At 38.1% G+C, this 16,095-nt stretch overlaps 1 protein-coding gene across 1 annotated transcript in view; it reads left to right on the forward strand.

Moving 5' to 3' along the window:
- Positions 1–16,095, forward strand: part of LOC145766530 (plexin-D1-like) — a 47,524-nt gene that overhangs the window by 14,016 nt on the left and 17,413 nt on the right. Inside the window, exons 9-19 of the mRNA XM_082578255.1 lie at positions 142–290; positions 2,259–2,367; positions 4,282–4,427; positions 4,892–5,053; positions 5,524–5,608; positions 6,412–6,511; positions 7,169–7,359; positions 11,917–12,093; positions 12,494–12,722; positions 13,031–13,170; positions 15,655–15,785. Coding sequence (XP_082434381.1) covers positions 142–290; positions 2,259–2,367; positions 4,282–4,427; positions 4,892–5,053; positions 5,524–5,608; positions 6,412–6,511; positions 7,169–7,359; positions 11,917–12,093; positions 12,494–12,722; positions 13,031–13,170; positions 15,655–15,785 — 1,619 coding nt within the window. The remainder of the gene's footprint in view (positions 1–141; positions 291–2,258; positions 2,368–4,281; positions 4,428–4,891; positions 5,054–5,523; positions 5,609–6,411; positions 6,512–7,168; positions 7,360–11,916; positions 12,094–12,493; positions 12,723–13,030; positions 13,171–15,654; positions 15,786–16,095) is intronic.

Raw genomic sequence — 16,095 nt, forward strand, 5'->3', positions numbered from 1 at the left:
CCTACAGATTACAAATACGCGAACCTGAACGTGCTAAAGAGCGTGACAGTTGAAAATAAATAATATAATGTGACTGATCACTGTAACCATTTTGGTGTCCAGATTTTCACCTGTCCGTAATTTTTTCAACTTGCATTCAAGGTAACACCATTAACTAGCCCTACAGATGGCAGCACCTTGGTTACAATTAGTGGACGAAATCTTGGCAGCAATGCAAAGGAAATTGTTCGAATTCTAGTAGCAGGGGTCAATTGTAAAGTCCAAGAAGAGCTGTACAAAACTTCCGTTCGGTAAGCTGCTATTGCGTTTTTCATTATTTTACACTCCTGTAATGTCACATCACAACCATAAAGCCTCACTCGAAAAGGCCATGTTTTATATGGGTTTACTTGCTGTTGTACAGTTGTAGACAGATTGTTTTGAGGCTTGGATGAGCAAAAGGGGCGGCTTAGATTGATACAGAGCAATGTACATTCATATTAAAAAATAATTGTTATAATAACTTTAAATCCAACAAAACAATACTTTGGAATAAAAATGAAAACGGTTGTGGCAAAAGCTAGAAACTTTACCCTCTTTGCTAGAGTTGTACATGGAGTGGAGCCGGAGTTTGCCCGATTTTCAGAAAATGTAGTGAAGACGGAGTTATATGTTTTACCATAGTTTCGGAGTGGAATGGATTCGGAGTTTGGTTCAGCAATTTTCAATTTAGTAAAGTCAAATAAGTCCCGTATATTCACGTTCTGTTTGTAGAAAAAAAAAAAAAAACTGTTCCTACGATTTTTGACCCAGCGGTAACGCCTATAAGTGTGCGCTGTTGAAAACATTTACAGTACGTGCTACTAAAAGTTAACATAGCATTTTTGCACTGCTGAGCTATTTCGTGTTATACCAACACATTCGCCAGTATAACGTCAACTCATAATTTAACTTTGGAGTGGATTCGAAGTCTGAAATAATGAAACATCTCGGAGTTGGATTGGAACGAAGTTTAGTTTCATGGAGGAGGAATGGAGTCGGAGTCTCAAAAGTCACACTCTGCTCAACACTGCTCTCATGGATTTTTGGGAGCAGAAATAGCTAAATCGATAGCGTATGGGTCAGTTAGCCTAATACCTATATAGATTTGCGTCTTGCTTTAATTTTAATAGTTCAACAAACAGAGCGAAAAATAAAACAAGTCACATTGAAATCTACAAATAAACTAATTTTTTTGAGATATAATAGTTAATTTTTAATCGTCTATTGTTATGTGATTGCTATTATGTATTATGGAACTTTTCTGGGCATAAGAAGTACTATAAATGTAGCCTACGTACCTGAAAGCAAAACCGAGCCAGACAAATCATCATTTTTTACATTGATAACCTCTGTTGACGTTGAAACAATGTAAAAAGGACAAAACCGACATAAGCGATATGCTTTTCCATATCCTGTTTGAGTCACAAACGAATACAAGGAAGCTGTGTGACGTAGCCGGCAACCGATTCTGACATTTGTTTATATTTGAATGCGTCATTTCTGAGAAGATTAAAAACTATCTTCAATTAGAAACGAATCATTAGGCTTACCTGTAATCGGGGCTGTCCAGAATGCATGCATCCGTTCTCACGTGGTACTGAACATAATTCACGATCAAAGAACTGTAGAACTGGGTTCAAGCCTTATAGCAGATGAGATTAATTGCTTGATTTCATTGCAGTGCATTACATTGCATTTGTCCGCCCCGATAGCTCAGTTGCTTAGCGCGTGACTTTTGGAACGAAGAAACTTCAAGTTCGAGCGGCGCTGGTTCGACTCCCGGGATGTGCGCTTGAGCAACGCACGTCAAGGATTGCTCTCCATTCAGCGGCATCTAATGGATGGAATAATTCCCCGGCAACAAAACTTCAACAATCGGAAACTTCACTCTGTCAATCTCGGTGACCGGGCCTGCGTCAGTGATTCAAAGCCAGTATGCGAAACTGCCAGGAATAAGCTCTCAAAGAAGCTTTCCCAGTCCGAGGATAAAGATTCAATCAATCAATCAGCGTCATAAACACGTTGTCTTCAATGTTTCAAGGCTGTAGTCCCACAAGAAACACAAATTAACATAAGATATTGGTCAAACAAGAAAATTTCATGATAAAGTGTAGCTTACTAATGTATCTTTGCGCATCCTGTTATGAATTTGCGATTCTTAGTCCTCGCCCTCGTTAACAATTGGAGGTAAGCCTACCTGACTCTACATAACCTTTTTCCTTTTATCACTTTAAAAGAATCGTTTGCCTCACTGAACCTGCCCAAGCAAGTCAAAGTGGCATAGTGGAGATCGCAACAAGCTACAGCAGCAACATTATTCGGTCCTCAAGCACCTTCCAATACAAAGTATGTGGACATCATGCGCTAGCTATTTTTGCCTCAAATAAATTACTTGGCTATTTCTGGTAGAATCAGGCCCAGATTTAAAGGGGGCAGAGGGTGCAGGTGCTCCGGGCCCCCTGACTTTTGAAGAGCCCCCCCTACGTAAATAAAATGTGATTTTGTGTTATTATTTTTTTTCTTTCAGCCTTTGAAGTTTCTGCAAAATGCTGTGCAGTGCTGGATTAATGCTACTGTAGACGTAGAGGTGTTTTTTCGCGCCGTGGGTGCGAATTTTTTTTTTTGCACGGGGGGCTTCCGATTTAAAAGTGCCCCGGGTTCCCCATATGCTAAATCCGGCCCTGGGTAGAATGGATGTCTGACAGTTACAGAAAGTGCTAAAAATGAATGAAGCTGTTCACCAGGCATTTAGTTCAATGACGTGATGATATGTCCTTTGGTGTAAACTAAGTGAAAGTATCGCAAGGAGTTTCTGGTGGTAATCTGCGCTTATTCCAAAGATAGTAGCCTACTGCTTTTCTTGGATCAAACTGGAGGCACTTGGGTTTAAAAGTTAAGAAATAGTTCATATCGCAATTAAAAATTCAATAAAATCTTGTTTGGGATATCACCCACAAGTGACTAACCAAACATCCATTTTATTATTGACCTTTTTTACTGGATCGAGTTTTCGTAGGCTAAATAGGCCGAATTTTCATAAGCAAAATTAAGCTACAGGGTTTTATTTACTGAATGCTATGTTTTAACCATAACAAGCTCGCTGTCATAGATTAGAAATGTGAAATTTGTCATTGCTGCTCAAGTATTGAAATATTGAATCGATAACCCATCTTGTCTCCGTGCTCTGTCAAAAACAATATTGATCTAAAATAAGCAAAGAAATTATCGCGGCACACACAAGGAGTTTTTGTGCCTGTACAATGCAGTGTAGTATCTGGAAGTACCTTACAACATTACCACTTACTAGTAGCCACAAACAAAAACATATTCGAGAGCTAGATGGAAACTAAAAATATGACTGTTTGAATATTTTGCATAAACGACAGACCTTTGGTAAATCCCAAAGATATATTACTCCAGATGGGCAGAAGAGGGAATAATTTGGCCCCGGTGCCAATGAAATCCTCGAGCCCCAAATCAAGACACCTCAAAGAAAAACGCACTATATCCAAAGAATGCTCGTTGTTTTTTTCAAGTTCCCGGACACCTTGGAACTATTACGGGCCCCTAAAATCCGAAAGTACCCCCTAAACCCTATGTCAACGCTGCTTTTACTCTTACCTCCACTGCATATAGACGGGGGATTGGTCTAGTTACTAGTACTTTGTAAATGCAATGACTCATGAGTTAACTATGCATTCGTGCATTGAAAAACTCTGGCTTCTGAAAGTGAAGCAAAACTGAAAGAAGTAGTGCTCGTTAAGCCGGAAATTCAAAATGCATTGTTGGAAAATATCATTGTGCAAAAACGTAATTTTGTGGGGTTGATAAGCTGCAGGTCGCTACTGAATGTTGAGCAAGTAGCAAGCTCGAATATTTTCTTATATACTCTCCTTGATTTTCTTCTGGCAAACTTGGTTCCGACGACATACAAGAGCACAGAAAACGACATCACATTACTTTGCTTCAGCGTCGCCATTATTTTGCTATAACAAAGTGTAGCTTACCGCTGCCACATTTGTTGATTATATTGCCATTTTCAAGCTAACATTAGATTCTAAAAGCATTTCTCTTTTTTTATGAAGTGCAGCAAAATACGTTTTTTGGAATTATTCTACAGATTTACAACATCTATGAAGGCGCGTCTTCTTGCTTTTCAATAGATGACGCTGTCTGCTGTATTTTCCTTTCCGGTTAGATTTTTTATGTTGATCCCAGAAGTCTAATTATATCAAACAAGACTAATTGCTTTCTCTATAGAACGTGACGGCGTACAGGTATTATCCCGACGTGGTGCTTTATTCATCCATCCTCACAATAGAAGGACGTAACTTAAATGTGGGCAACAAAGCTTCAGTTACTTTCGGTAGCGGTGACTCAGCCACACGAATATTCTTTGCCGATAGGTAAGTGATGTATCATGGTTTATTGCAAAATAAACATTCTGTTTCAACTTTATATCATATTTCATTGCACTGTTTTTGTTCGTGAAGATAGTTTGGTTTTTGAGCAAAATTTGAATTTTTTATGTATAGGCCGATGATTTTCAAATCTAGACCGGCAAGGCACAACAACACAACAGGGTTGAGCAATTTAAGAATGTGTTTTACATATTTACAGATAGTTTTAACATTCGAACGTTTTCGGCTTAAGCCCTCATCAGGAATTTGAAACATTTGTAGGAAATGCAATAAATTTCAACTTCTTGAACGTAACCACCTTACTGACCAAACAACAAGCAATCTAGACGTTTGTAACTATTTCTATGCAAACGTGGGCGTTTTAAGTATCAACTAATCAGCAGTTGAATCGTTTTTTAGTTTTGCCGTCTATCTTCACCAATAACATCATAAATTTTTATGAGTTTCAGAACGTCGAACAGGATCACTTGTAGCTTGCCTTTCTATGAGGATGCTAAAGACATCCCACTTACCTTTATGATTGACGGCTACACACGAAAATTTAGCAACAGCTTGACATTCACTTCAGTGCCTACTTACACTTCATCCAAACAGATACGGGCTTTTCGATCGTAAGGAATATGTTTATTGTCGTGGTTTGTTAGCAACTTATATTTTTTTACCAAAATCTTTTTTGGATGATGTTTTGTCTAGAAAGTCATATTATTGCATCCTTTACCTTTTCATGTGCCTCGTTGATTTTTTTTTGGTTTCATGTCGGATGTTCAGCAAAGCTTTACTGTGAAGTAAAAACATACAAATGACCATAAGCTTTATCCCAAGGACGTAAAAATCCTGTCTACCCGCGTAAGAAAACACGCGTGTTCACAAACGTGAGTTTACACTATACAGAACTGTATCGTCCTACCTCGCAAAATTTGTACGTATACACTCCTACATTTTTACACGTCCATACAAGCCTATATTTCCGATTAAAAACTGATGAAATCTTGCCATTATTTCTTTTGCCTACTTTCTTCCTTCAAAATTTTGGCTGACTTTTTTAATCTAATGTATCGATTGCAATAAAATACGTTTTCAGGGGCGGTGGTAATGTCGACTTGGTTTTGAGTAGTTTGGATGGTGTGCAAACGGCTGTGTTCGAGGTCGGCAATGAACCGGGAAGAGTAAGTTAACATTGAGACAAACTGTTAAAGTGATGTTATCTTTGATCATTTATTGCTATCTAAAAATGAAGTCAAAGTTTGTGGTCTATGAAGTTGGAACAAAACTATGTGCTCTTACTCGGCAGCTCTTAACGGTCTGACTTCAGCCCCAGTGTTGCCATATTTTATTAGATATTGGATGAAAATGGCTAGTTTATCCAAAGCATAAGCGACTTTCAAAATTGTTGTGACGATGTAACTCAAATTTTTATCACCATATGCGGCCTATTCCATTGACCAATGTCAATGATTTGATTCCCCAGCTGCTTTTCAAAATGAATTATTTTTGTTCTGACATCTCCACCGAACGAGGTCTTTAAGGTATCAGAATTGTTACTTATAGTTTTTACTTTATTTTCAACAAACAAACAAACTTTATTTTCGTCAAATAACTTTATTAAAATTTTAAATTATGATACTAATTTCGTTTTGGACAACTTTACAGCTGCCACAAAACTAACGTTCGTGTGTTTGATGTTGGGTTGCAGTGTTTCCTTCAGTGTTTTCTTCAGTGTTTCATTGGTTGTAGTTTTAATGCAGTCAAGTTTTAAAAAATCCCACTCATTTTTCTTCACATGTAAGTGAATTATTTTAACGAGGGCAAAAGGCTGCGCCGAAAACATTTGATATCTTCTATATTTTTCTGTTGCCTACAAACATACAATAATGCTAATCCTGTTTGGTTCTGCAACTTGGTTTTATGCGCTTAAAATAAAATGGAAAATTGGCACTTGATTTAAATACTTTTTATTCGTTTTGCTTAGAATTGTACCATCAACAAGAATGCTACTGGATCACTGATGAATTCTGTGACGTGTGATATCATTAAGAGGCCTTCAACCGAGAGAAGACGAAGACAAACAGGTAGATGCCAAGTTAAAATTTACTCTTGTTTTAATGATATGGCACTAAACCAACAATAGGCCTAAAACACTATAAAATTTTACTGCTTGCATTGTAAAGACTTCTATAAATTATCTTTAACAAACAAAAAATAAGTTTTTCCTTGTATGAACTTTGAGAAATGATTTAAAGTACCTACGACTGTGGCGCTGTAATGATATGTTAATGCTAGAAAGCTGAAAATATGTGAAAAAATAACTTAACTGTCCCCTTTTGTGATGCAAATTCGTTGTCCTTGAAGTAGAAATTCGTGGAAGAAGGCTACATTATTGCTTTCAGCTTCCCAGGTTTCTGTGTTAATAATTTCCTTCAAATTAATATCAGCAGCGAAACAGGGACCGGAAAGCTGGTTTCCAGCCATTTTTGTTCACTTTGCTGCATGGCTGTGTAATGAGCGCAGCTCAGTTCATGTTATTTTTTGACAAAAATAAAAACTTTTATAACTGAAAAACCTGCTGTAGTAGAAAAACCGGAGCACAAATGCAGAAGCAGTATCCCGAAATTATCCCAAATTGATGCTCAAAATGCATGCAAGAGAAATTGTGTTAGCCTCTGGTAATATACCTACGTAACTATCATTGAACTAAAGTTCTAAACCAATTCATCGTTAAACAACAGGTGACTCCTTTTCTGGAGTTTTGATTCTGAATGGAGTCCACAACATATCTGTTGGCTCGATCGACTACGTAGATGATCCGGTGCTGGATGAGATAACAACTATTCCCTGTGACAGTTCGACAGCATCCTCCACTGATGCGGAGGATGCTGCAATGGACGAATCTAGACTTACATCAATCATACAGATACCGGTGAGTGAAAATCAACGACTGAATCTTTTTTGGTTTTGAACTTTTTTTTATCTTTTTTAAGTAAGTGTTTTGTGCATTAGAATGTTAGCAGTCTTTCATAGACTGCACCGCGCTTTTTAGTATTTTAAAACATTAGTTTTCAGAGTAATGTGTCATATTAAACATGATAAGTATTCACGTTGTTGAAGTCAAAATAACTTGCGGTGCTTCTTGAGGCCTTCTATACTGAGTGATGTTCTTTTGTGGAGGCTATTACTTGCCATGAGTGCACACAAGCTGCTGTGTGGCCAAATGGTGAGAGCGCCTGCGCCACACCGATTGAGCACATCACGGCTGTGTCTGCTTGAAGTTGGGCAAGACTTACTTTTTTACTTTTCCGTTCACGTAATCCAAATCTTCATTGACCGAGTATAAGTATGGATACCATCAAACGTGCATACTAAGCAGTTTTTTTATGATTTAATAATAATAAGAATCCAATTCCTTGATAACTGGACTGGTGTGGTTGCATTTATTCATTCGGCAATTGGAGCCAATGAGGTGGGAAAAGCATAAAAGACAATGCCCTCGTCATATGACCGGCGTTGGTGACATGACGTGTACTGGGTGTTGTTCACAAATGCAGTATCACCAAAAGCCTTCAATTCTGCCATGGTTAAGGCTGATACAAGTTCATGTATCAGCATTACTTCGTGGCACTAAACTGCAGCTACCATGCGTAGACTATTGCAGGCTATAAGGCCTTTGATAATCTGGAGCGGCTGGTTGTTGTATATTTCACAAGGGCATAGGCGCCTAAGCCGTGAGGGCCAGGCCCCCACGCATATTTCTGCGTGGGAGCAACTTTTTATGCTGCATTGATACATAAAACAATAGATGAACTAGCGATCGGCAGTAGGAAAACATTTTTAAATGCAAACCGCAACAACTTCGCGATAAATAATCACTAGCACGTCTGCAGACGTTGAATCAATGTAAAAATGACTGATTTTGCTGCCTGAGACATACCGTAGCAAAAATCTACCATTTTGCGTAGATTCAATATCATCAGATGTCGAATGCACCCAAAAACAACATAATTTGCTAGGTTGACGCAGCGTGCGTTTAGCTTAATGCGCTTGCAAACAGACTCGATGTCGCTTTCGAAAGTCGAAACATCTGCAGCAGCGCTTCCACTTTGGTGGTAATTACCACAATTGTGGAATTTTCATCATGCTTGTGGTAAAAATGTGGTAATGAAAAATTTGTGGTAATTTAGTGGTAATATGGAAATTTTGCCAAAATGTGGAAATTATAAATTTGACATAAAATACTATCAATAAATAAGAGCATTTAAACTGTTGTCTTCCGAAATCGAACAGATATGCAAAAAACTACTTATAATAGCATGCGACTAGCATGTTCCGCTGTTTTCGGTTTGATTTTGGAATGTGTCCTGACTTTTGACTTTGAACGTAGAGTGACCATGTGATCATATTCACAGTCAAAATGTCTTTCAGATTCTAGCTGCAGTGTAGGTGTCAAGTACGGTACACTACAGTACTTTGCTTACTTATTTTGGACGTTTTAATAACTGTTAATAACGAGTATTGTTAATAAACTGAGTATAATAGTTGTTTTAGACCTTATTTTACGCTATAGGCCTATAGTGTAAATATAGCCAAATAATAGCGTTGCCAGATAAGGAATTCTGTCCTAATTTGAGAATTAAGTTTAAAGCTGTTGAAAACGAAAACTTGGATTTTGGAATTTTTTTTTATTTCTGGGCAAAGATCAAAACCCTAACCTTATTCCTAAGTCTAACCCTTACCTTAACCCTTTCTAACTTTAATCCTAACTCTGACAACACCTGATTGTAACCATGGCAACATGTGGGTAAAAATAGCCATTTTGTTAATGGAAAAGTAAGTGGAAATACGGTTAAAATCGGGAAGAAAATCACAGTAAAAATGTGGTAATTTGAGGACAAATGTGGTAATACAAGTGGTAATCTAGCTTTGTAAAAGTGGAACCACTGATCTGCAGAGAATTGTCGCGGCAGTGAATCGCTTGCTGTGAAAATGAACTTGAAGTCTCGGCCCGAGGTAACCACTAACCAACGCAACAAGGGCTGGCACAAACCGCATTGCGCACACGCGGCATAATCAACACAACAACGGACTCGCGCAAACTGCATGGCGCACAAACGACCGTTGCCATGGAAACCCGATCAAAGAATATGAGGGAATATGTGAACAAGGGAATATGTGCATCTTTTGTTTTATCTGCCACACGAAAACGGGCGTTTTACAGCGAATTAAAACTTGAAAGCAGGTCAGCTGGTCAGCGATAAGTTGCGATATTGCAGTGAAAAGGGAGCAATGTCAAGTCGAAAACTTAATCAAACGTCTCTCCGTAACTATTTTTCAAGGGCTGTTTACGGATGTCAGAAACTTTTAAATTTATTCAAGGTGACGTGCTGTTGAATTGATGTAAACATGAATGATTTTACTTTCAACAGGTATATTTTCAAGCGTATGATCAAGTTAGTATTTTCATTCCATTTACAGTATACCTTTTAGTAAACCTTTTCGTCTCTTGTTTCATGCTGATAAATCTAGTTCGTTGCTAAACTTTATGTTGTGCTTAGCTTAAAGAGTCGCAGTCCATCAACCGCTAGCCAACGCAGACGCATAGCATGTGTTTTGGTCGAGTTTTGTTTATACTAATTAACGGTAGGTTGAACGTAGCGATAACTCCGAGTGTGGCAATAAAAGCAATCCTAGTGTGACGACATAATTACGTCATCCATCTGCGTGACATTTTGCTGAATTTACGTTGCTGCTGATGAAACACGCTTTCGCCCCCACGGCCAAAAAAATAGTTAGGCGCCTATGCACAAGGGTATTTCACAATACAAACGACCTGTTTTAGCCTGATGCTGCTGGTTCACTGTGAACCATCGGCACCGCCGCCACCACAGCAAACTCGCAGCATTTGGTTAAAACAGGTCGTTTGTATCTACAGTACACCTGTGAAATAAAGAGGCTGAGTTGGTACCTCCTGTTTACGTTTTATTAGGTGCGTTGCAACATTCTCGGTGTTTCATTCCCTGTGTCTTGAATGTTGAATACAAATATTGCTCTTTGCCATAGGAATGCTTCCCAAAACAGCAGTCACGGATACTTTCATCTTTTCAGATTACCAATTACGGTGGCAGTTCGATTTTCGAAACGATTACTTAGGCATTAGGTTTTTAGTTTGTACATTTTAGGCTGATGTTTTTTAGTCAGATTTATTAAACGTTTTTTACTAATTTTTTGTTTTACAAAAATATTTTTTCCACCGCCTTTATCGAGATCTCATTTTTAAGCAGTTCTATGATATCTTTCACAAAGAATCCTATGAGATAAAATTCAAAGAAAATGAAGGGTGTACCAGAAAACATCTATAGGATTGGCCCATGATAGGCCTACAGGAGGATCCACAAAGATACACACTGATATGCATAGTTGCATACTGTAGATCAACAAGTGAATTAAAAAAATATCTTCAACTTATCAAGTAGGCTACACGTAGCTCCACACAAAGCAAAAACTACATCACTTTTGACTCTTTTTTATTTCTTTAAAGATAATGTCTATAAAGACATTGTTAACTGCGGACAGTGGCCAATGTTTCCATTTCACGGATCTCTTCAGTGCAGTGAAGTGAAAGTAGAGAGTTGTGTTTACGTTTCGAATGAGATGATGGTTTTCAAGAGTGATTAATAAGCAAAATGAGAATTGATGGACATTATCTTTGAAGAAATAAAAATGAGTCAAAAGTCATGTCATTTATACTTTGAGCGGAGCGACATGTACTTGAGAGGTTAATGATATTTCTTATGTAGCTATGCAACTGTGAAGTTATTATTATTAATGGTATTTGCATAGCACATTTTCACAAGTGCTATTACCGGTTTGCTTGTGCTTTTCCAAACACTGAAGAAGCCTCCTTTACGGCGACAAAAACTTTAATCAATAAATCATAAGTTTGCGGACCTGGCTGATTTCATATTATGCTTGTTAAGTTTAAATCGTTTGGCTGTATCCCAACTGAAGGATTCTTGTGTAATTTTTTATTCTCAGCGACATCAAGAAACCGGAACAGAGGTTGAGAGACGTTGGCGCGTACTCCTCGTTTAGGCATAAGATTGCAATTCTATGCTAATGCAAACATGATTTGTTTTACTAAGCGCCCTATCTATCGCAGATATGCGTTGCTCTCAACGCTTTAAATAGCAGGCAGTGTCGGCGCAGTCATATTTTGTTGATCTTTTCTTGTCGTCAATAGCGTTGAAAGGGAGGTCCAGTGGGTAATTTTGGACTCGAGCCCCCGGAATGATTTCTGGAACGCATAACCATTCCAAGGTGCCCAGAAACTTAAAGAAGCCACCTCGTATTCGTTGAATATGGTGCGTTTTTCATAAAAGTCCCTGAGTTTAGGGCCCGAGAGTCTCATTGGTACCCGGCCCAAATTATCTTCTCAATGGCTTTGCTCATCATTAATCGGTTTCAATTGTAATATTCTTTGCAGGGCCAAAACTTCGGTCTTTTAGAGGAAAAGGCTTCTGACTATACTGTGATTCTTAACCCTGTTGGAACGCAAGTGTTCATCACGTGCACTGTCAGTTACCTCACATCCACAGCACTTTTTTGCAACGCTTTGAGATCAGAACTGGACAGTTACATCGATGAAGATTTGATAATACGGGTGAAGAATTTGCTTTTTTGTTTGGGTAGTTAATAAGTTTTCCAATGTTAAGTAATGTGTTATCGATAATGACTTTACAAGCATTTAGGCAGGGCATTGTTATTTTCGAAGTTTTACAGTAAAAATAACTTCGTCTGACAAGAATGAGGAATGACACCGTCCAAAAACGTTTTGCTTTATTTTTTTTTAGCAAGAACGAATGTCAGAAGCGTGTGTTGTACAATGCAAAAGAGTTTCTGTAATCAGAAAAATTTGCATAAAGCATTTTTTTACTGGTGTCATATGCGGTGGTCATTAAAATTTGTTTTGCATCTTGATTTATGAACAAATAACAATTTTAATTTGCTGTCTTCCAAAGCTAAGCAAGCGCACGACTATTTTAGTGATTTCTCTCTATCAGGTATCAATAGCGGAACTTCCTTCTCTCACTGTTCAAGTTCAATATTGTCCTAGCGAGAGCCTCTTGGCTGTCTACATAGCAGTCCCGTTGGTTTTGATTTTGTTGTTGGTCATCATCGTTCTTGTGCGGCGACAACAACAGAGGACAAAGAAGCAAGCGGAAGAGAGGAAATTGGTCGCCAAGTACTTGGACGATCTTGAAAATAAAACCAGGGAAACGGCGAGAAATGGTAAAAGTTGCTTATTTTTACATCTTTTTAAAGCCACTTGTAGTCTAACACTTGTCCACTATTCGTATGCGTGATTACGGGGTGAGAAAAGTTTTGAGTGATTGTGTTAGTCCCCAAAAACCAAATACGTTCAAGACCGAACAAGTCGAATCTAAGAAATTTATCAGGTGCACGATGGTAGCAGCAGTGTGTCATCGCACAAAAGCAGTTATGAATCCTATTTTCGTGTACCAAAAAACACATGGTTTGGCCACTATGGATCTGTATCTTTACAACAAAAAAAAATTACAGCACGTTTTTATATGCAGCATACTACGAGCTTCAACTGGGGTATATGAACAATCTCGCCGACAATTTGACTGACAGAATAACTTACATGGCTCCGGAACTTTATTTCACTCAGACTCTCTTCAACCTTGCGCGAGGTCATCCGGTCTTGGACAAGTCGGTAGGCAGAGTTTTGTCTTTCACTGCCGTTGACCGTTTTGTACATTTCCTTGCCAGCAAGTCAATTCTTTGTTACATTGATTCAACGTCTATAAATGTTGAATCAATATAAAAACGACTGATTTGCTTGCTTGGTAAAAATCTTTATCGTGATATAAGTCTATTTACTTCTTGTGTTTAAGGAAGTTGTCGTGAGCGCAATGCCATTTTGAAAAGACTTTACTCAGTGTAAATGGATTTGCAGATGGTCACTGCGATAACTTTTGTTTGCTTTACCCTCTTTACACATTATTGTGATGACCGACCGCGGGTCTTTATCTTAGCAGCTAAAATTCCAGCTTCAAAACACAAACGATACGCGCCGTTGACAAACTTTCGAAACACAAACTTGTGCTGCAGTCAATGTTCTGATAAGTTGCTTGCTTGCACACGGGTGGGCAAACTATGGGTTGCAGGCAACTCGCAAAAAAGGGCGTGTTTGAAACGTAATGTTAAGCAATGCTTTTTAAACGTCTTCAGCGAGCATGGCGCGCTGTCATTTGAAAGTTTAAATAATAGATTTTGTCAATGTCGTACACTAAATACTTGTCGTCATACCTACAGTCGGCTACTATTCAACTCTTTGATAATATGGTAATCTAAATACGGCCGTTGTACTAAAAACTTTGCCAAGCCCCTGACTTGTGCCTACAGACATAAATTAAACCAGTTGATCAATATTTATTACAATGCTTAGTGAATTGACATCGAAAACTGAACCAACAAACCGCTTCAAACGGCATCAAAAGTTCTTCGGAAATCTATGCGAAGGCTAATAGAAAAAATGAAAGCATGTCTATTCTGTGGCTTGGCTATTATTATCATTATCATTATTATCATGACACGAGGCTGTTTTTTAGTAGTTGATCGCATTGCATAAGTTCTTGAGCATGTCATGACACAAACAGAACGGAATTTAAGCGTTGTGTGGAAAGTTAAAAATTTTACCAGCTGCAAAGTCGATTCTTAGAACAACACAATGACAATGGGACATTGCATCACCAAACTATCAGAACCATGATTAAAAAATCTGAAAGTTTTGAAGAGTTGTGACAAAACTATTCGTAATTTTTTTCCCAACGAGATGGTTTGGTTCGTGATATTCTCTGCGTCGGTAATGTACCAGTCTATAAAATGATACGATGATTTGCTTTGCATAAAAATTGAGTTTACAATTGTGCAGCGTTGAAGGGCGTCGTCTCATAAGTAGTCACTTTCATGGTCAAGTGTATTTTCCTTTGGTAGCACGCTTTGTAACGTACGGCTAGTCCTTCATCAAGGCGCTGGCTTATTTGGGCATGCTGCGTCGTTTCACTGGTAAAATGTTAGCTTTTTTTTGGCAGTGAAACGTCAAAATGGGCGAGTGGAGTGATGTGACAAAAAGCGTATCTGCTCGCCTGATTTGCTTAATCAGTGATTGGTTTACTGCTGGTGCATCCAATCTTAAATCAAAACTTCGGTCAAATATCGCACTGCAACAAGTCCTCGAAATGTCCAAACTTACTCGAAAGTTGCTTCCTCAGAAGAAGGAACTACAAAGTTTTTTCTTGGTTTAGGGAAGGAAGCGTGACTAAGTGCCCCCCCACACCTCCTCGATCCGCTACTGCTTGGGACGCATTAAATTTCTTCTAACTCAAATTATTATGTAATGGTCACTACATACCACAAAGCAATCAATCACTCTAGAATGTAGATGTATCAACCGGCGGTTCTCAACCAGGTATCCGCGGACCTTCAGGATTCCGCGATGCGTTTTCAGAGAGTTCGTAAAAGTTTGCAAATTTCTAGCATGACTGATAAATCATGACATGTATAAATAAAATAGTTTGTGCTTTATTTGTGTATTAGACCGCAGTGATTCTCAAACCGTGCGTCGCGACGCCCCTGGTGCGTCGTTTGAAATTTCACAGGGCGTCGCACAAAAAAATCATATAAAAGAATTAAATCTTTTCATAAGACAATGTATGTTCATTGTTCGCCTTCATTCCTTTGAGGCAACAGATTCTTGATCAGTGCTTAATTTTAAAACCCAAACATTTGTAGCATCCAATTCCAGTAGCACTCTCAGTTTTGCCATGACTGCGTTTGCACCTACAACGGAATGTTGATTACAAAAAAAAAAAGGAGAAATCTTTTGTGAAGATCGCAAAATTCTAAAATTTTTGATAAAATTATAGAAAAATAAATCAGCATATAGACCACTGAATTTTGATCCTGATATAGCTCAGTCATAATAGCTCAGTCATAAATCAATCTTCATAAGTGCATCGCAAGTTGAGCACATTATTGTGTGTGTTGAACTTGAGCATTACTGTGTGAACATTATTGTGTGTGTTGAACTTGAACTTAAGTGTGTTGAACTTGAGCAATGGTTGAATTAGATTTACTGAACATATAGAAATAGAGGTAAATTTGCCTTCACTAAGTTTAAATCTCTATCTTTCAGGCTCTACGGAACCAACCGACATCCACCATAGAGGCCATTGAAGAGTGGATGGTTTTGATAAAGAACAGAAACTTTCTTCTTACGTTTGTGAAGACTTTAGAAGATCAAAAACGTTTTACCGTTCAAGAAAAGTAAGTTTTTTTCTTTTTTCATAGCTTGCTCTCGTACATTGTGTGCAAGTATAACCAGCTCAAAATTTTACATTAATGTTCTATGCACGTTGCAAACAACTTTTCATGCGTATGTTTTGGGTTCACGATATCATCATCATCATCAACCAATATTTGATTAATATGTGATTATTTGACCTGAGAGATTCAGTTAGTGCTGCGCTCAACGTGCCCAAGCCATTTCATTCCGCCCAATAGATTTATAATAACCTACGTACAGTCGTACACTTATCACTAGGGCCCGCAAAAGTCAATAAAGTCAAAAATTTTT

Source organism: Aplidium turbinatum, chromosome 3 (genome assembly GCF_918807975.1).
Source record: "Aplidium turbinatum chromosome 3, kaAplTurb1.1, whole genome shotgun sequence".
Classification (NCBI taxonomy): domain Eukaryota; kingdom Metazoa; phylum Chordata; class Ascidiacea; order Aplousobranchia; family Polyclinidae; genus Aplidium; species Aplidium turbinatum.